This window comes from Homarus americanus, unplaced genomic scaffold (assembly GCF_018991925.1).
Source record: "Homarus americanus isolate GMGI-L3 unplaced genomic scaffold, GMGI_Hamer_2.0 scaffold48840, whole genome shotgun sequence".
Taxonomy (NCBI): domain Eukaryota; kingdom Metazoa; phylum Arthropoda; class Malacostraca; order Decapoda; family Nephropidae; genus Homarus; species Homarus americanus.
In genome coordinates this window covers 62,764-83,491 of record NW_024721847.1, presented here as the reverse complement: position 1 = coordinate 83,491, position 20,728 = coordinate 62,764, and the positions used below count along the sequence as shown (strand labels likewise).

The 20,728-nt window shown below is 38.1% G+C and overlaps 1 protein-coding gene across 6 annotated transcripts in view; it reads right to left on the bottom strand.

Annotated features, from left to right (window-relative positions):
- Nucleotides 1–629: 629 nt before the first annotated feature.
- The window catches only part of LOC121861869 (tigger transposable element-derived protein 1-like), a 65,607-nt gene continuing 45,508 nt past the window's right edge, over nucleotides 630–20,728 (bottom strand). For 5 of the 6 annotated variants that reach the window (XM_042359768.1, XM_042359770.1, XM_042359769.1 and 2 more), the window contains 4 exons: nucleotides 19,744–19,971; nucleotides 16,811–17,002; nucleotides 11,994–12,220; nucleotides 630–2,449 (listed from right to left, as the gene is read on the bottom strand). In XM_042359768.1, coding sequence (XP_042215702.1) covers nucleotides 700–2,449; nucleotides 11,994–12,220; nucleotides 16,811–17,002; nucleotides 19,744–19,971 — 2,397 coding nt within the window. In that variant the 3' untranslated portion in view covers nucleotides 630–699. The remainder of the gene's footprint in view (nucleotides 2,450–11,993; nucleotides 12,221–16,810; nucleotides 17,003–19,743; nucleotides 19,972–20,728) is intronic. The other variant, XM_042359766.1, reaches the window with a different exon arrangement.

Here is a 20,728-nt window from a genome sequence, read left to right as displayed (position 1 = left end):
GAGGGACTTGAGTCGGCGGAGGAGGTGGAGATGGAACTGGAGGATTTGACAACTTCACTGATGTGTGGTTTCCAATTTAGTTTGTTGTCTATGGTGACGCCGAGGAGCTTCGTAGAATCTACAACTTGGAGTGTGTTCGGACCTAAAGTAATGGAAGGAGGTGGGACAATGTCGGAGGAGAGGTTGATGTGCATAACCATGGTCTTGGTATGGTTGATGGTGGCCCAGTTTTGGAGACTGTTCAATAAATCCTGAAGGGCGGTATATTTGGGAGCAGAATTGTTGACGCTGATCCCAATGGTGGAGTCGTCGACATATTTCCAGCGAGAAGGGGGTTTCTCTTAGGGCATCATTGATGAGCATAAGGAAGCAGAGTGGTCCCATCTTGGTGCCTTGGGGGACGCCACAGGTGAGTGACTGAAAGGTGGAGACAGCCCCTCGGAAGCGTACAGCTTGGAGTCGGTCACTGAGGAAGCCTGTAAGCCATGGTTTAAGACTTCTCCGAAGCCCGAGGTCAATAGCTTTGTTGATGATTATATTGTGGTCGACTAGGTCGAATGCTTTAGTGAAATCAATGAAGGCGACAGCTACAGACGTTTTTCGTTTCTCGAGATGATGGTATATGTAATCGAGAAAGCTGACAAGACAGTGAGTGGTGGAGGAAGTTTTCATGTTGCCAAATTGCTGAGGGTCTACGACTCATCTGTTGCGTGTGAAGGGCCTGGCTAAGGTTTGTCGTGGGGTGGAGTTGGTTTTTTTGATGAAAATGTCAAGGGTTGTTTGTTTTGTCAGCGGTTTCTTCTCCTCGTAGATTTGACGATATGCGGCAAACACCGCATGTGCATTCCTCTCTATGAGTGAGAAGCGTTCAGTGTTGGGGTCCATCTCTTCGGCACTTTTCAGCAGAGTGTTAAGGTCGGCGAAGAATTTAGATAACCCCTTTACAGTGAACTTCTTCTCCTCCACCACCACCTCCTCCTCCTCACTTTCCTTTTCCCTTGCCTCTTCTTCAGCTATCCAATGTTGCTGTAACTCTAACAACTCTTCGTTGGTTAGTTCTTCAGGAACAACCTCTAGCAGTTCTTCTATATCGTCGTCGTCCACGCCGAGGTTCAGCTTGTTTGCCATCTTCACAAGATTGGTCATAATTTTCTCAAGTTCTGTGACCGTTTCAAAACCCCTGAAATGGTTCACATATCTCTTCAGGACTTTTTTCCACACTCCGTTCATACAATGCTTTGTGACATCATCCCAGGCCCAAGCAATGTTCTTGATGCAGTGGTACATGTTATATTCTTTCCAAAACTCCTTCAGTGTCTTCTCGTCATCCTCCGTTGCAGAAATAGCCATTGCAAAGGTCCTCCTGAGATAGTAGGACTTGAAAGCTGCAATAGCCCCTTGATCCATAGGCTGAATCAAAGAGGTGGTATTCGGCGGCAGGAAAACCACTTTGATGTTGGGGTGAAGGTCACCAATGAAGGGGGGGTGACCTAGAGCATTGTCCAAAATCAACAAAATTTTGAACTCTATCCCTTCTTCTATGCAGTATTTTTCGAGGTCACCAGCATAGCAGTTGAGAAGGGCATCCTGGAACAATGCTTGCGTCATCCATGACTTTTGGTTGGCTCTATAATACACTGGCAACGTATGTTTGTTGATATTTTTAAAAGCCTTGGGGTTCTCGCTATGCCACACCACAAAAGGTTTCAACTTGAATCCAGTAACACTCCCGCCCAACATCACAGTCACTCGATCCTTGAATGCCTTAAAGCCTGGCATCGACTTGGCCTCCTTGTGTATGAATGACCTTTCGGGCATCCTCTTCCAAAACAAGGAGGTTTCGTCCATATTAATTATTTGCTGGGGCAAATATCCTCCCTTGACGATAAGCTTGTCCAAGGTATTGATGAATTCTGCTGCCGCTGTAGAATCCGCACTCGCCGACTCGCCGCTGACTTTCAAGTTATGAAGCCCATAGCGATGTTTAAAGCGCTTGAACCAGCCAGAGCTTGCGGAAAACTCTTTGTCGTAGTCGGCTCCCGCTTGTTGCTTCAACATCTCGAACAAACTTTTTGCTTTGGCCGTGATGGTTAGTGTGCCGAGTGGGACTCGCTTTTGAGTCTGGTCTTCAATCCAGGTCACCAGCATCTTTTCCATATTTGATATCGGCCCCTCTCGAAACTTGGTTAATCTTGTTGCCTTCATTGAAGCCGATCCTTTTACCGCTTCAAGAATCTTCTCTCTCTTTTTCATTATCGTCGTGATCGTAGAGTGCGACATGCCGAAATCACGTGCGATAGCATTCACAGATTTGCCGCCATCACGCTGTCTTATTATTTTCAACTTCTCCTCCAAATCAATGCTCTTGCGTTGTTTCTTGCTGCTGCTACCACTAGGGCTGGTTGCGCTGCATTTGGGACCCAGACTGGATGCTGATGATGCTGCGGCACTGCCGACGAGGCAAAACCAAGCATACACTGTTATACAGTTTGTAAACTTGTATTTCGTAAGTAAGGAAATCAAATTAGAAGTACAGTGGGGTATGCTATAATGAATCTAATTGGTTCTAGAACCTTGTTCGTTATAGCATTCGTTCGGTATAGGATTAATCCGTTCCAGGCCCCCAAATACAACCACTTAACACTGAAAAATATAATATTAAATTGTAAAAATTGTAAAAAGTGCATAAATATGCATCTAAACCCTTGAAATAAAGAATATCATTAATACTTGTAATACAGAAACAATAAATTAGTAAAAAAAAAAAAAAAATTATAATGTTTGTTGTAGGAGTTTTGTTCGTTATAGCATTATCAATTTTATAGGTAAAACCGTTCGTTATAGGAATATTCGTAGTAGGATCCGTTCGTTATAGCATACCCCACTGTACTGTACTGTACACTACAATAGCCAAAAAAACATAAACCAGTAACAAAGGCATTTCTTATATTGTTCAGTGGTCCCTCAGTTAACGAATTACCTTCCATAAGAATCTTCAATTCGGTTAACGAAAAAATTTTATTTACGAAATCCTTACGGAAATCACATTTTGTTTTGAACATCAACTGATAAGCTGAGGAGGTACACAGCCAATTCAGTGATCTCTTCTATGTTTACATTCAAATTAATCACTTTCTTATAAGAATTCCAGCAATGCAAATTAAATTCACCCCGGTCACTTCTATTAAATTTTATAAGCAAAAAACAAAAACTCAATCTAAAAGACATAAATTAACAATTAAATACTTCACACCACAGGCGCCAACTGTCAAACATGTCACTGTCACCCTTCCCTCCCCACCCCCCACCTTCCTGAGACGTTTGGGGAAAAGCACTAGGCTTACAGGTTTAATAATATATAATACCTCAGACTAAAGTTAGGAGAATATAATTTGCTTTGCTGAAATCCTTACAAGACAGCGAATAATTTGAATATAAACGTCATATATTTTGCACAAGAGATAAAATTAATCACCTGTATCACATTACAGTAGTGATTTACGAGTTCTAGTGTATATGTACGATATATATAGTGATTTAAGGGCAATTTAGGGGAATTTTAGGAGTGTTTCTGACATTATGCATTTTTGGCTTTACTTTGTACAGTATATACTTTTCTGTGAGCTGGAACCAATTACCCAATATCCCATTGAAACAATGGCTTCGGTTAACGAAATTTTCGGTTACCGTATATCTCAGCCTATAAGACGGAATTTGAACCTTCAAAAAATCAGCCCAAAATATGGGGTCGTCTTAAGCACCAGGTATAAAATTCTTACCTCTTAAATATTGTGGTTTAGCGTGTCAAGAGTGGTGATTGAGTACATCATAAACCACTCACAAGGTTCTACCACTAATTATTTTATACTGAAACTTACGTTTGGAAAGCTGGATTAAAATTAAGATTACCGGTACAGGTTGACTATCAAAAATCTGGCAACCTCGGGACCTGAGGAGTGCCGGATTTTCGAAAATGCCGGAAAACTGATGGTTATATTTGCTGTATAAGTTTAACAGAAAATGACTACCTGTACAGTCCTTTAAACAAAGAAAATTAAACACTAAATGAAAAGCAAATTAAATTTTATTATATGTGCTGTATACAGTATATTTAACAGAAAATGACTACCTGTACAGTCCTTTAAACAAAGAAAATTAAACACTAAATGAAAAGCAAATTAAATTTTATTATATGTGCTGTATACAGTATATTTAACAGAAAATTACTACCTGTACAGTCCTTTAAAAAAAAAAATTAAACACTAAATGAAAATCAAATGAAATTTTAATGTTTATCAGGCTAAACAGCAGATGGGCTGTCAGGATTATCATCTTTATCACTGACAGTGACAACATCCTCGGCAACAGGAACAGCTTCAACTTGTCTTGAAGTTGATGGCAGTGGATTATCAAGTGTGGACACTGCTGTTGCTTCTTCCTGCTTCCTAACTATTTTCTTGAATATATCGGGCAATGTCTGTTGCTTCATATACTTGGGTCTTTCTTTAATAAGTTTATCTTGGAGCAAGAAAACATTCATGATTTCTTGTTCACTTACAAAACTTCGTTGCTCTAGTCCAGCCAGCAGTTCAGTTGTCAACGTAATTAACCTGTCAATAGAGATTCTGTCTCTCACATCTTCCTCATTTTCTTCACTGCTTTCATCTTCATCACTACCTGTACAGGCATTTCTCTCCGGACTTTTAACCATATCTACAATTTCAGAATCAGTGTAATGATGAACTGTAGGCACATTATCATCAACATCCAACCATTCTGTTAAAACATCTTCATTTATCCTTGATGAAAGCTCCTTGGCATCAGGATTAGTTACATCTTTAACATAAGCAAGAAGTTCATGTATAAGTTGCTTTTCTTTGGAAACCCTAAACCCTGCAAAATCATTTTCTGTGTCTTCGTTAGAATGAGAAGTAAACATTAAACTTGGCCACAATTTATGCCATCCATTTTTCAGTGTTGATGTTTTAATAGACTTCCAAGCATTGGCAACACAGTACACTGCATCCTTAATGTTGAACTCTTTGATGAATTTCTGTACTGGGGTGCCTGAATTAACTGAACTCACTAGGCGCCTCATTAACAGGGATCGATACTTACACTTCATAGAACGTATGATACCATTGTCCTGTGGTTGAATTAGTGATGTGCAGTTGGGTGGGAGGTAGGCAACAAAAACATTATCTTTCACTAGAAGATCGGCTTTTGGATGTGCCGAACAATTGTCTAAAATAAGAAGTATCTTGCATTTAGGGTCTAGTCCAACTGAGTTACAGTGAGCCCTGGCCTCAGGAACAAAACATTTATGAAACCAATCCAATGTAATATCAGTGGTAACCCACCCCTTCTTGTTGGCACGGTATTGGACAGGAAACCGTATCATACCCTTAAAGACCCTCGGATGTAAACTTTTTCCGATAACAAGCAACTTACACCTATGGGTACCCGCAGCATTAGAGCAGCACATTACCGTGATGCGATCCTTAGAAGCTTTAAACCCCGATGGCGATTCTGCATCCTCAGTTGTCAGAGTTCTTTTTGGCGTACATCTCCAAAATAAGGCAGTCTCGTCAGCATTGTACACTTGTTCAGGACTTAAATGTTCATCACTAACAAACTTTGCAAATTCATCCACATAGACACTAGCTGCATCCTTCTCTGCTGAATGTTTTTCACCACATACTGCACGAAAATGTAAGCCATGTCGCGACTTGAAACGTTGCAGCCAACCTTCTGTATAGTCACACTTGTGTTGCAATCCCAGCTCTTCATGAAACACTTTGGCTTGTTCCTTTAATAAATTACCAGAAATTTCCACACCTTCACTTACACGAAGATTAAACCAGGTTATGAGAACTTGGTCTAGTTCCGCACTTTTTCCCTCCGACATTGACTTCCTTACAAACATTTTCCTTTTTGATCCACTGTCAGAAAAGAACTTGAGCAGTTTTTCTTTCTGTTTTTTAATATCATACACTGTTGAAGAGCCGATGCTGTATGTTTCACAAATGGTTCGCACAGACACGCCGCTATCAAGTTTTTTAAGCACTTCCACTTTCTCTGCGATCGACAACGCACGATGTTTACGTTTTACGCCACCGCTTTTCTTTGCTGAATCCATGATGGGGCTATACAGCAGCCAAGGCAGGAAATTTGAAAATGCGCTCCGAAATCCATGCCGGAAAACTGAAGGTTCCAGTTTATCGATTGGCGGATTTTTGCTGGTCAACCTGTATATTAAAATAATAAAAATGTACTATAAACCTGTCTAACATACCGTAAAATAACAACATATCCCGGTAATAAACACAACTATCATCACGCACTGCCCCCGCCATTTGCCAGTGCCGAGACAAGAAAGGGAAAGTGACTGTGACCGCTGTGGCTATTTTTAGCCCGTCTTTGTGTCCGAGGTGGTCAGTAATGCATATCTGTATATTTACTGATCATAATACTTATCTCCTATAAATAATTCATTTAAAATTTATTTTTTACAAAGAATATTCAGTAAATGACTGCGTTAATTATTGAAACTACCGACAGTGGGAAATTTAGGATGAGAATGAAGAACACGAAGGCAAGTCATCGGATTCGGAGTTTGGTCCTTAATGATCACCATAAATGTCAGGTCAACTTCACCTACCAGGTATAATGGTAGCCTCCCTTTTTTGTGAAACAAGTTTATAAAGTAAAGAAAATACTTGCAATGTGTTTAATATATTACAGTATATTATAAATAAAAAAATAAATGAACAAATAAATCGGTAAATCTATTTCAAGTAAATGGAAAATTTTTACTCACACCGACATTAGATCCAGTTAAATAACAAACGCTTAAGTGACGTCACTAGTGTTTACACTACACCAACCAGTAACATTTGATGCCATTACTTAAAGTGAATTGGCCTTATTTAAAAAAACCAAGGATGTGTAAACAGCACTGGTCAGTAAGCTCCCAATGGTAAGTGTCACATTTGGGGTACCGTCTTAAACAGTGAATAGAGCTCAAAACCTACTTTTTAAATGGAAAATTTTCGGGTCGTCTTATACACCCTGTCGCCTTGTAGGCCAAAATATATGGTAACGAACGACCTTCTGGAACGAAATATGTTCGTTAACCGAGGGGCCACTGTATCTATCAAAACATATTATGGATATACAGTCGGCCCTTCACATACGCGGGTTTAGCATTCACGGATTCGCAAATACGCGGATTGCCCCGCCAGAGGAATATTCTGTACATTGAAGTAATTGAAGTACATTCAACTTGCGCGCGGCACCGAACACAGGACACCGCCCGCTCCCGCAACCTCACACACACACACGCATAGCTCTCCCTCACTCAGTCAGTCTCGCTGTAACCACACTTGTGTTGACATCAACATTGTAGTTGCAAAAATATTACATTTCCGTGAATGTATTATATCAAGCACAGTATGAATAGAATATCACTAATATAAGAGTATTTTAACCGAAAACTACAAAAAAAACGAGTAACATATCTTGAACATCGGAAGGTTAGGTAAAGTCTCTTGTTTTCGTCATGTATTTTATCCTAATTTACATTGAAATACATCACGTTTCAGCAAAAGTACTATTTATTTCTGAGAATATGGAAATGTAATATTTTGCTGAAATGACGTACGTATTACAGTGGAAAGTGACGAAAGCAATGACTCGCTTTCTTTCGCTCAAAACATGTTACCGGAATTGCTTTTCGAATGGTTTTCAGTTAAAAAACTGTTGTATTACAATAATATTCTATCCTAATTCACTTGTGATGCAACAGTTTTTTAACTGAAAACCATTCGAAAATCGATTACGGTAACATCTTTTGAACGAAAGAAAGCAAAAGTCATTGTTTTCGTCACGATTTTGTCCCACATTCCACTGTAATACTTACGTCATTTAAGCAAAAATATTTCATTTCTGTGAATGTAGTATAACAAGCACAGTAGGACTATAATATCATTGTAATATAACAGTATTTTAACCGAAAACTATTAAAAAAACGAGTAACATCTCTTGAACATCGGAAGGTTAGGTGAAGTCTTTTGTTTTCGTCATGTATTTTATCCTATTTTACATTGAAATACATCACGTTTCAGCAAAACTACTATTTATTTCTGAGAATATATTCATTCAGGCGCAGTTTAGGTAAAATATACGTGTGATGTAACAGTTTTTTAACTGAAAACGATTCGAAAAACACGTACCCTCTAGCCCTGTTCAAGGAGAGGACTGGGAGAAGCTGTTTGGTGCTGCAGACGATGACAAGGAAAATGATTTGGATGGATTTTAATGAAAATATTCATAAATATGGTATCGTAGTATTTATTCAAGTCGATTAGGATAGAATATTATTGTAATGCAACAGTAGTGACGATGTGGAGGAGGCGGAGGGATAGAGCGGGGAGGAGGTGACTGGCGGGAGCAGGGACGAGTGGAGATGCCAGCCAGTACATTACGGGTGTATTAATTGTTTTTATAGCTATTTTTGCATTTTAATGTTAAATACTGTACATTACGTTTCAACAAAACTACCATTTATTTCTGAGAACATGGAAATGTAATATTTTTGCTGAAATGATGTACGTATTACAGTGGAAAGTGACGAAAGCAATGACTTTCTCTTTCTTTCGTTCAAAAGATGTTACCGTAATCGCTTTTCGAATGGTTTTCAGTTGTGGGATTATAAGGCTAATGATAGGATAAAATGTTATTGTAATACAGTACGAGTACAACAGTTTTTTAACTGAAAACCATTCGAAAAGCGATTACGGTAAAATATTTTGAACAACGAAAGAAAGCGAAAGTCTTTCGTCATGATTTTATCCCACCTCCCACTATAATATGTACGTCATTCCAGCAAAAATATTATATTTCCATATTTATTTCCGAGAATACCTATATTCATTCAGTCACAGTTAAGGTAAAATATACTTGTGATGTAATATTTTAATGAAAATCCAGTATCGTAGTTTTCTCGTTTCAAATTTAATTAACAAATATTGATGTTTCAAATGTAATGAAGAAAAATTTATGTCCAGTATCTATAAATTAACTTTAATAAATGAATACTTTGTTTTACATCGTCCTGTGCTACCATACCATGGATTTGGCTACTTTGGGCTCGCAAGAGATCTGCCCTGGCAACTGTACCGACACTCACAGCTGGTGGTGTGTTGGTGCATCGTTTCCATTGTTTACTGGTAGTTACTGGTAAATATTTTTCAACCTAACGAAACTATTACCCGTTTAGAGGTCGACCCCCAATTTTTGCCAAATAATTTGGTCTTAAAAACTCGAACTACACACAGGTATATACGGTAAATAAGGACATGGGGGGCCAGGGATTTTTTAGGGGGGGGCGGCAGCAATAGTACACGGATTTTTAACATTCACGGGTATCTCTGTTACCTAACCCCCGCGAATGTTAAGGGCCGACTGTATAGTTACAGTCGACCCTTGTTAATTCGGACTAATAGGGGGGGGAAGGGTGTCCGTTTTAGCCGATTGTCTGAATTAACTGATTTAGGGGTTAATATTGCATTATATTTCAAAGTCATTGTTTTCGTCACGATTTTATCCCACTTTCCACTGTAATACGTACGTAATTTCAGCAAAAATATTACATTTCCGTGAATGTATTATATCAAGCACAGTATGAATAGAATACCATTGTCATATAACAGTATTTTAACCAAAAACTACTAAATAAACGAATAACATCTCAAGAACATCGGAAGCTTAAGTAAAGTCTTTTGTTTTCATCATGTATTTTATCCTATTTTACATTGAAATACATCACGTTTCAGCAAAACTACTATTTATTTCCAAGAATATATTCATTCAGGCGCAGTTTAGGTAAAATATACGTGTGATGTAACAGTTTTTTAACTGAAAACGATTCGAAAAACACGTACCCTCTAGCCCTGTTCAAGGAGAGGACTGGGAGAAGCTGTTTGGTGCTGCAGACGATGACAAGGAAAACGATTTGGATGAATTTTAATGAAAATATTCAGAAATATGGTATCGTAGTATTTATTCAAGTCAATTAGGATAGAATATTATTGTAATACAACAGTTTTTTAACTGAAAACCAATCGAAAAGCGATTATGGTAACATCTTTTGAAGGAAAGAAAGCGAAAGTCATTGTTTTCGTCACGATTTTATCCCACTTTCCACTAATACCTACGTCATTTCAGCAAAAATATTACATTTCCGTGAATGCATTATATCAAGCACAGTATGAATAGAATACCATTGTAATATAACAGTATTTTAACCAAAAACTATTAAAAAAAACGAGTAACTTCTCTAGAACATCAGAAGGTTAGGTAAAGTCTTTTTTCATCATGTATTTTATCCTATTTTACATTAAAATACATCACGTTTCAGCAAAACTACTATTTATTTCCGAGAATATATTCATTCAGGCGCAGTTAAGGTAAATTATACATGTGATGTAACAGTTTTTTAACTGAAAGCGATTCGAAAAACACGTGTACCGTGTAGCTGATACTCAACAGCTGGTGGTGCGTCATGTGTCGTTGTAAACAATAGGAGGTTGAAGTAGATTACCGGGTATTATATTAAGTGTGAAATATCAAAAAGGTTTTTATTACCGGTATTTTTTGTAGATCAATGAGAACTGTAATACCGTATATGATATGATAAGTTAGCCTGTGCTAAGAACTTCAACATAGACTACTGAAAACACGTTGTAAGGTAATTTAGCCTATTGTAAGTTGGTGAGCTTCATTTGCTGAAGGAACTGCACAACTTTTCATTACTAACTGGTACAAATTTTACGTTTCCATTGTTTACTGGCAGTAAATGGTAAATATTTTTCATGTCTGAAGCTAAAAGTTGCATCCCTCCCCCACACTAGTGGTGATGTTACATTTGACCAAAAAGATGCTGGTGTTTTATCCCAGCAGTGGGTGGACCAGCATTTTAGCTTAAGGTCCGCATAGGTAATAATCCTACAAATCTTAAAAAAAAAAAAAAAGTTCGTTCAGATTTTGTCCGAATTAAAGGGGTCCGAATTAACGAGGGTCGACTGTACTGTATCATCATACGCCTGGCAGCACAATCTATTTTGTTTAAGAACACGTGATGCATTCGTGAGCGCGCCCGCTCTAAGGCCACTTACGTCCTTAACATCCCATTGTCTGAACGGGGTTTTTTTATCCCCATTATTTTCTTATTATATTTATGGGCCACGGACGTATATGAGATCGGACGTTGTTCGGACAGACGTAAAGCCGTGCATGACTGTGTGTGTGTGTGTGTGTGTGTGTGTGTGTATATATTCCTCTATGTATCCAACGCAAACTCATTCTGAATAATAGGTAATAAAACATTCGAAGTAGACGAAGACTCGAAACAATGAGCAGTGAAGCGGTTGGCCAACGTCGTAATGGAACAGTCCCAAGTCCAGGGGTGGTGAACCTATGGCACGCGTAAAACTTTTGTTGGCACGCGGCATGTACTGCTGCGTGATTCCTTTATCTGATATTTTGTTATCTTCTTCACTAGAGCCAAAAGCAGCACAGTGATGAGGCATTGTGAGAAGCACTGACAATCCTTCTCACTGCCTCTGCTCTAACTAACCTCCCCACAACTGACCTCATTCAGGTGATGGGTGACTGAGGTTATATTTGTCCTCTAACCCTGTAATTACATTGCTAGGTGAGGGCATGCACTCCCCCTCTCTCCACGATGACCCGACTGTAACCAGACCAATATGGCGGCCACTCACTCGCGAGGGCTTCACTCAGTGTGCCTCATTGCCGTCACCCCCTATATCAAACCTACTTGCATGGGACCCAATGGTAGCTAAGTATTCCCCTCCTCTCATGTGTGCAAAAAACAACTGATGGCTGCTGCCCCTATAGCTACCTTCTTTCTACTAATGATGATTGTCGTTTAAGATAAAAAAAATATATAAATTATTTCTTTTACTTACTTAGTTTTAGTGGCTTTCCTAGAAGATGGGTGATCTGGCTGTGAACTGGAAGAAGTGACAGGGGTCGTGACACAAGACAGTCCATCTACTTCTGGTGCAACATGTTCATCTTCAATCCTAACTTTGTCCACATCAATAAACTCTAACTCTTTCTCTTCTTTTACTACAGGGTCTTGGGCCACTGTGTCTGCTTCTTCCTCCACTATAAACTCTTGTGTCACTTCGACCTGAACATGGATTACAAAAACTTTACAAATACAGTACAAAAGAACCTCTTCCATAATAACTAAAACATTAAGTTACATTTTTGGGGTAAATGTGTAAAATAATGACCTCCTTATCACCACACAGATGAAAACATCCAACAGAGGAGCTGTGTTGGGTGCTGTTACTACTGCTCACACTGAGTGGCTTTCAAATTGATTCCTATCAGCCACTTAACCCTCTCAGCCTCGCATGACGCCATTGTGGAGTCAAACATAAAAGGCGAAAAAACTTACACTCGGCCTCACGTCTATATTTTCAAATAACTCAACACTATTCAGTGAAACTGATTGAACTTTGGACACCATTTGACAGAGTCATTTTCTTTCTGGGGGCCTTATTACCTTCCCCGAGATGGTCTTGGTGTGCATGGCAGCACGGCATGAAGCCAGTGTCGCTCTGGCCATTAGAGCGAGAGGAGGGTGTGCTGCTTGGCCCTTTAATTATTCCAAGAGTTTTGTGTTATATTATATTTCCTTATGCCACAATATTCTACACGCTTTATTCTTCATTTTGGTATATAGTCCATATCAATTAACACCTTAATACAAAGAAAATGTGAATGCAAATCGAGATGTTACTAAACATTTTCCTACTTTTTCAAATTGTACTTGAAAAAAGTGGCTTAAATTTCAAGAATTTTAAATTTTTTATAGTTTCAGACAATTTTACGCTATAAGAGACTCCATTACAATTAATAAAACAATCCCATACCAGTACAATGAGCCCTAAAAAAATAAAAGATTTTTTGGCAAAAACCTCCAAGGCTGAGCGTATGTTTTCATGCCGGTATGTCTCTCAGGCTCCGAGGCTAAGAGGGTTAAGTGTACAACTCAGGTCAGGAGTTTCCTTAAGGACAAAAGAGTAAAAATTAGTCTTCTGAATGATCAAACTCAAATATAAAACTTGGTCTCTCAATCTGGCTTTAGGATCAGAACAGAATCACAGTATGTAACTCAGCTTCATCCACCAGACATCAACTTTTCTAGTACATGATGTCCACAAATTCTCTAACCCAGTTTAAGTCTTAACCTAAAATATAATACAGGTAGAATAAGCTGGTTTTCCTATACTTCCACATTTGCACCAATTGTTGCTTCAAGTTATTAAGGTTGAAAATGGGTCAGATAATTTATAGGCAGCCAGTGTTTCATGCACAATACAGTTATATGACAGTCCTCAGGAACACAAAGAATTCCTCCATCAGTAAATCACCAGTAAGCACCATAAATCTTGTGTGTTTGTAAAAGGATTTATGACCGAGTGAAATATAGTATTGTACTAATACTGTACAGTCACCCACAAAAGTCCTGTGGCGAACCATGAACCCCGAGATTCAGATTCTTGAATCCGAAGCATTTATGGATAGAATAATGTATGTGTCTACTGCTTCGGGTTCACGAATCTGAATCTCGGGGTTCGTGGTTCGCAACAGGACTTTTTTGGGTGACTGTACAAGCAGTTGCATCATGCCGTCACTATGCTTCATCAATAAAATATTACCTGTCGACACTGGTAGTGCTTTATATTTTAGAAGGAGCTTCAACAATTAAGGATAAATCACCCCACAGTACAGGTACACCACCGATTTTCCGGGAACTGATAGTCCGGCATCTCTTTTAGTCTGGACAAAATTATGAGAGGGCACTTAACTTCCCTCCCTCCCTGCCATCTTTTATTACAAGTGCAAACAATGGGATGTTCATATTTTAATTAATCACTATCTTACAATAATTACACCAATGTAAGTCATATTCTGCCAAGTGAATTCAGTGATATTTTATAAGCGAAAAAATTTAACTCCCTCCATATGACTGTTAAATACACACTTGGTAACTGTCGCCCAGCTTTGTCAGCACCTCCCCTCACCCCCTCCTCTCAGCCAGGGTGAAGGTAGTTTTAGGCTTCAAGTTTTTATCTTATAAAATGTCACACACTCAACTTAGCAGAATATAACTTACATTGATGTAATTCTTGTAAGACAGTGATTAATTGAGTATACACATCACAATGTTTGCATGAGATTAAATTTGTAATCCTTTAGTGTTGTACATTTGAGTACAACTTGTGTACAGTATTATGTTGTTCAAAATTATGGCCTTTTCACATTTACTTAACATTTAATATTTGTTTAATTTAAGTGTCTATCAGTCCATTGTGCTTTAGAGACACAGGAGGTGTATAATTAGTGGGTCAGAGGTGTATTGTTGAGTTATTATTACCTTCCTTGGGTAGACATATGAATGATCGTGGTAAAATATTTATCCCAAAAATTTGGAATAAATAGCACAGACTTTAGAAATTCATTTCAGGCAACTCTCTTCCTCTCTGGTGAGTATAGGGAGGTAGAAACATGTCATCAGTTGGTTCTGGACCTTGTCAAGAAGACGAGGTGTGTACTCTGTTGCACCGCACATCTTACCTCCCTTGTACTGCTGTACCAGGCTTCTCTCCTCAAATATCAGGATGGCATGTGATTCAAAACATAAAAGACAATTAAAGGAAGCACAGGCCAAGAGCAATGCTAAAGCCAAGAGGAGGAAAGAAGAAATTATTCGCTAAAACAACGCAGTAACAGGTGTCTCAGGGGCCACCTGATGCAGCCCAGCCCCAGCCTTCCATCCCTCCCCTCAACCTCACGTAAAGAATATAACTGGAGTTCAGTTGGAGATATAAAAATACACAACAAAACAAGATATTACACGTAAAATCGGCTCAGAATGAGTACTTACACGGGAGAAATATTGAGAAGCTTTATCGGCCCGTATTTAAAATTAGCTCTTCCAAAACTCAGATTTGGAATTTCTCTGCCAGTTTTTTACCTATTTCAATGAAACAAACACCCAGCACAGGAAGAACCTTTCCTCAAAATAACTCCAGGGTCCAATTTTTTCTATCTTGTAAGATGTGTTTTTGGTTGAATATTTAATATCAGTATTTTGATGAAAATTTCAACCAAAGTTTAAATTTTTTATCCTTAAAACCAAAGACAAAAACACACAGTTCTCTCTGGACTGATCAATGAAAATACTAGATCTCTTAGCACTATCAATTTCAAGACAAAGTAGAAAGAAGTAATGGAGAAATTACACCTTGAAAATTGACAAATACGAGGAAATGTGTAAAGGATTGAAAAATTTTAAAGGGTAGAAGGGGCTAGAATTGATGTACACATGATCCTTGATTGATAACAGGAAGATCATAACAATAGACAGAAATTAAAAGCACCTACACCAAAAACAGGACCCTCCCTTTAGCAATAGGGCAAACAAATAGTGGCTCTGGCCTTGTTACACAAAAAATACAGGAATATGTGCTCATACTGTAGTGGCACACAGCAGCTAACTCTCCTGTAAGTTGCCAATAATATTCTCATTACTCTGTGTACAAGTATTCTCTCTCAAACACACAATTAAACAGTATGATTTAATTAATGTGGCTGGTCATTCAAATTGTTCACTGACTCAAACATTGTATAATAATTAATCTCTTCCCTGTTTTGTAAAGTCCAGGGTTAATGAACAATAACAGAGTACAGTACCAGAAATATTGGATGTTCTCAGGTTTGGGGTTTTGCTTTGCATTATCTTCACCTTTTTCAACTTTCTTACTCCAATCATCTGTATATCACCTCATGCTCTTTGTTAAGGATGGGTGAAAAATAACCTACACATTTTAAACCTGAGTAAAAATCTGCCATCATTAGCATACTACACAACATAATACACCACAGAGGAGACACTGTACACACATTATTTATACTGACACTTTTGCGTGTCATGTGCCTTATTTATCATTCACTCTGCATATACTGTACCATTACAAGGGCTACCATCAGCTCTAGTCTCTAATGCATTGCTAAGAGAAACACTATGTGCCTCACTCAAAAAGAAGCCCACACTATATTGTACCACTACATTGGCAGCATGTACAGTATTAAAAGTTAACTCATATAGACATAGAGCCCACAGACATCACAAAAATATCTGTTAGGCCCAAGATAACAACGTGTTGGTCCAGTAAATCCTATGAAAAACCGTAAGACGTGTCACCATCCAAAATAATCCGAACCTTCAATAGTCCAAAACACAGTAGCAAATATGAACTGGACTCAGTCTGAACACCTGCACAAAATTTTAACACAAATCTGCTTGTATCAACTAATCCATCAATCTGGATTTAAGATCACAGCAAACATTATTAGTCAATACTGTAGTTTTAAGTCACACATGAACACTAATATATTGTACTATATATATATATATACACTGTACTGTACAAGGGCAATTAGCTCACAAAATCATAGCAAAAATTCTAATAGAAAAGTATTTATTAAATGTATCTATCTTTTTTTTATGGGTAAAATATTTTCATAATTTATGAACTGTATTCCTATAAATACTGTACTGTACAGTACACAACTTGCATTACTTGGACCAGGGGTTATTTATTTCACACTTTTGGTCCATTTATAAGTAGAGTACTGTTATGTGACACAGAATTTGCATAAATCAAGGGCTTAATGTGCCCATCACACTGTAGAAATTACTAACCTCAAATTTGATGTCTTCCTGTTTTATGCCATTAGTAAATGGTGTCAGGGATGAGTGAGTGTTGGACTGGGGCAGATTTCTCTCTGTGTCCCAAGACCCTCGTGACCCGTTGTGGCTGTCAAGCGAGGCATCGAGAGAACTTATGGACTCTTCCTTTACGCCAAGTGCCTCCTCCATGACCACTCCAGGAGTCTACCAACCACATACAAAAATATACTTACATTCATGTTGTGTTATAATAAAATAAATATACATTACCGTACTTTACACTAATTAGTAAAACTCTACTTTCCTTTATACAGGTTCATATTGTGTTCACAAACCTGGTTCCTGATAAAAGAAAAATATGAGGATCTGATTCTAAGTTCTTCTTAAAATGTGAACCGTTAAGGTGAAAAATTAGTCCCCACAAAGTTACGGTTGTGGAAGCAAGGAGCAGCCATTACTGACACTGCCATCTGTTCTAGGTCAGCCAAATAAAACAATTTTCATGACCTCATATTAAAACATGGATCTTTATACAGAGAATGAACTAGTTTCCAACAAGGAAAATACAAAACATATGATTTATATAATGTGTAAAGATACTGATTATAGTAAGAAAACTTTCATAGTCTTATGGTAAGTTATGTAGAGACAAACAAGAAACATAGGGTGGAGGTAAGGTCCCAGCTCCCACCCATTATTTGTTTGGGACCACCAACAGTAAACCTGGCCATAAGAGAAAATTGTAACAAAAGAAAAAGTGCATAAACTTTTATCCAAATCATCCGTTCTAATGTTGGCAGAAAGATGAATTAGATAAATAAAACAAATAATGGAGGTATATTAAGGGAACAATTGATGCTCTGTTGTTCACTTGTAACAAATGATCCTTCACAGCCATGGTATATGTTATATAAATGAATATTTGGCAGCATAAGATCTACAAGACTGTTTCAACCCTTACGCCCCGGGCTAGGGTGGCGCCGGCCGTACCCCCAACGTGTGGAAAAACGAGAAAAATCAACTTTTAAAAAAATTATTTTTAACCTTTATAAATGATAAAACAATAAAAAAGACGCAATACAGACTATACATTGTCCCTCTATATTCTTCCACGGCGCCTCAGTGACGAGACAAATAAGGGGAAAGTTGTTTTTTACGTCTTGCGCTCACTGTCACCACGCACTTAGGGGTCATTTTCCCGCTTGCTTTTGTGTCCAAGATGGCCAGTAATGAATATATTTACTGATCATAATAATTATCTCCTATAAATAATAATTATTTTTTTTAAATTTTTTTTCATAAAAAACGCTTGGCGACACAGCAGTCTGTCGCCAGCTCTCTGGCTGTCTTTATGTTTGAAAGAACAAGTAATACATAAAATAATAATAATTCCACAAATTAATACGTTTAAAACATAATCATAGCATTATTTTCCAGTAATAATACACTACAATACAACTACACTACTTCTAGCAATATTACTTTGATACAACATGATAAAATAGACAAACAATGAAAATGAAACAAACAAAAGTAGGTAATTATGTTGAGGAAGCTTCCCTGTGGCCGAGCGTGTGGCGTGACAGACAAATAGTCAAACGGGAAACTGACAACCCGTTCTGGGCAGCTAAACAGTGGCGGGAAAAGGCACGCATTCTGGAACGTCACCCGGGGTGCGGTGCGCCAGTCGGACGTTCTGGAACGTCAATAAATATCCAGAAAAATATATTCAATAAGACATGACTTTTAAGATAAAAAATTTAACAATTGTAATCACGATAAAAATGCCATTGTATCACCAGAATGACCCTGAATAATTGTCTAAACCTCAGAAACAAAGAAAAACCACAATTTATATATGAAGGTGTGTTGCAAGTCACAGCTGAGACAAAGGAGGGGACAGAAAACACTGCTGACAGGCAGGACAAACAAAGTGCTGTTTATCTGCTACAGGTACACCACCGACCACTGATGGTCCGGCACCTCCTTTAGTCCCGACAAAATTATGAGAGACCAGTTAACTTCCCTCCCTCCCAGCCAAGGTGAAGACAGTGTAGACTTAAAGTTTTTATCTTATAAAATGTAACTGACTAAACTTAGCAGAATATAAATTTACATTGCTGGAATTCTTGTAAGATGGTGATTAATTTGAGTATAAACATCACACAGTTTGCACAAGAGATAAATTTTTAGTCTAGTGTAGTACATTTGTGTGTATGTACAGTAATGTTGCTCAAAATTATGGTCTTCTCACACTTAATTTACATATAATATTTGTTTAATTTAAGTGTCTAGCAGTCCATACACAGGGGGTGTATAATTAGTGGGTCAGAGGTGTATTGTTGAGTTATTATTACGTGACCTCGGTTGGTCCGGCAAAACGGAACCAAGGGTGCCGCAAAATGGGTGGTGGACCTGTACCCTCGGAACAGCCAGGATTGTGTCTCATTCATTTGCCGTTACAATATTTTAACTGAAGATGATGGACCAGAGTCAAAATTTCTACCCCCTGATGTTCCCCAACACGGCTGAAATAATGTCTGGGGTGTAGAGGAACAAAGCAGAACTTGTGTTCTGGGTCTACTTCCATATAGTTCTCTCTCCAGAGCTCACTAGTGGTGTAGATCTTAACAGCAGTGCTTCTTAACCTCAGGATTGCAACTCAAATTTATTAATATATTCATGTACAGTAATCCCTATTTATTTCATCACCATCTAATTAAATTTATTTCAAGTGAAATGAAGACGTGGGTCGCCGAGATATCCCCACCCCCATAATGTGGATCACAACAACAAAGGTTAAGAATTGCTGCTCTACAGGATATCATTACACATTCTTCTTAATTTCCATTTCACTCAAAATTTTCAACCCACAATAAACTATTCAAGTGAGACTATTAATGAAAGGGATAATTGAGATACAGTACAGGTAGTTTTAACCTCACCTGGTGGAACATGCTAGTACTTGTGGCAGCATTGGTTACCACATTTCCCAAATGTTCTTCAGCTGGCAGTTTTGATGCTGCTTCATCAACAGTCACATGTAACTTCTTGCTTAATGGTTCTGAAGACTGTGAGGAGAGTTGACCTGATTCCACATCACTTTGTATCCTCTTGGAAGAAGGCAGTTCTCTTCTTGTTGGAATTTTCCGTTTCTTTGATTTATTGCGTAACTGAAATAATATTTTCAAAATCATACTACAGGTACTGTAATGGTAATATAATTTGTACAACATTGATATTTATGAAACTGACAAACCTAACACACATTAATGTTCTTCATAGCCCTTCCCACTACTGGGTCTTACTCTCAAAATCAATGGTACAAGTCAATAAAAAAAGTGAATTATGCAGGAATATGTCACTTTTATTAAAAAACGTGGAGGACCCAGTACATTGGTCCCTTGGTTAACGAACACAATTCGTTCCAGAAAGTCGTTCGTTAACCGGAAATTTCGTTAACCAAATCCATTGTTTCAATGGGATATTGGGTAATTGGTTCCAGCTCACCAAAAAGTACATAAAAACTATAAAAAAAATGCAGTAAAGTACACTTACTTTGAGGTGTGTATGTAGAAGGTGCCTGGTTGATGCTGATGATGGGAATTACAAGTGGGGATGGAGGAGAAGGGAGAAGAGAAGGAAGTGGGGATGGAGGAGAAATCACCTTTCAGGGGACCCATGCTTGATGCCTCATTTCACCAATAAAATTTTAAGTTCACTCGGTGTAATTCAAGAATATTTTCTTTAAATCAACACTGCACTGCTCTATATATTATCAATATGTTGACTAAAGTTCAGAATGACCAATAATTTCAATGAAAAATGCAAAAATGTTCAAGACACCAACAAAATAGATGCTCTCTCCACTGTTTCAAAGTCTCAACTGACGCCTTGTGACCGACTCATGCATCTGATGGGCGCACAACA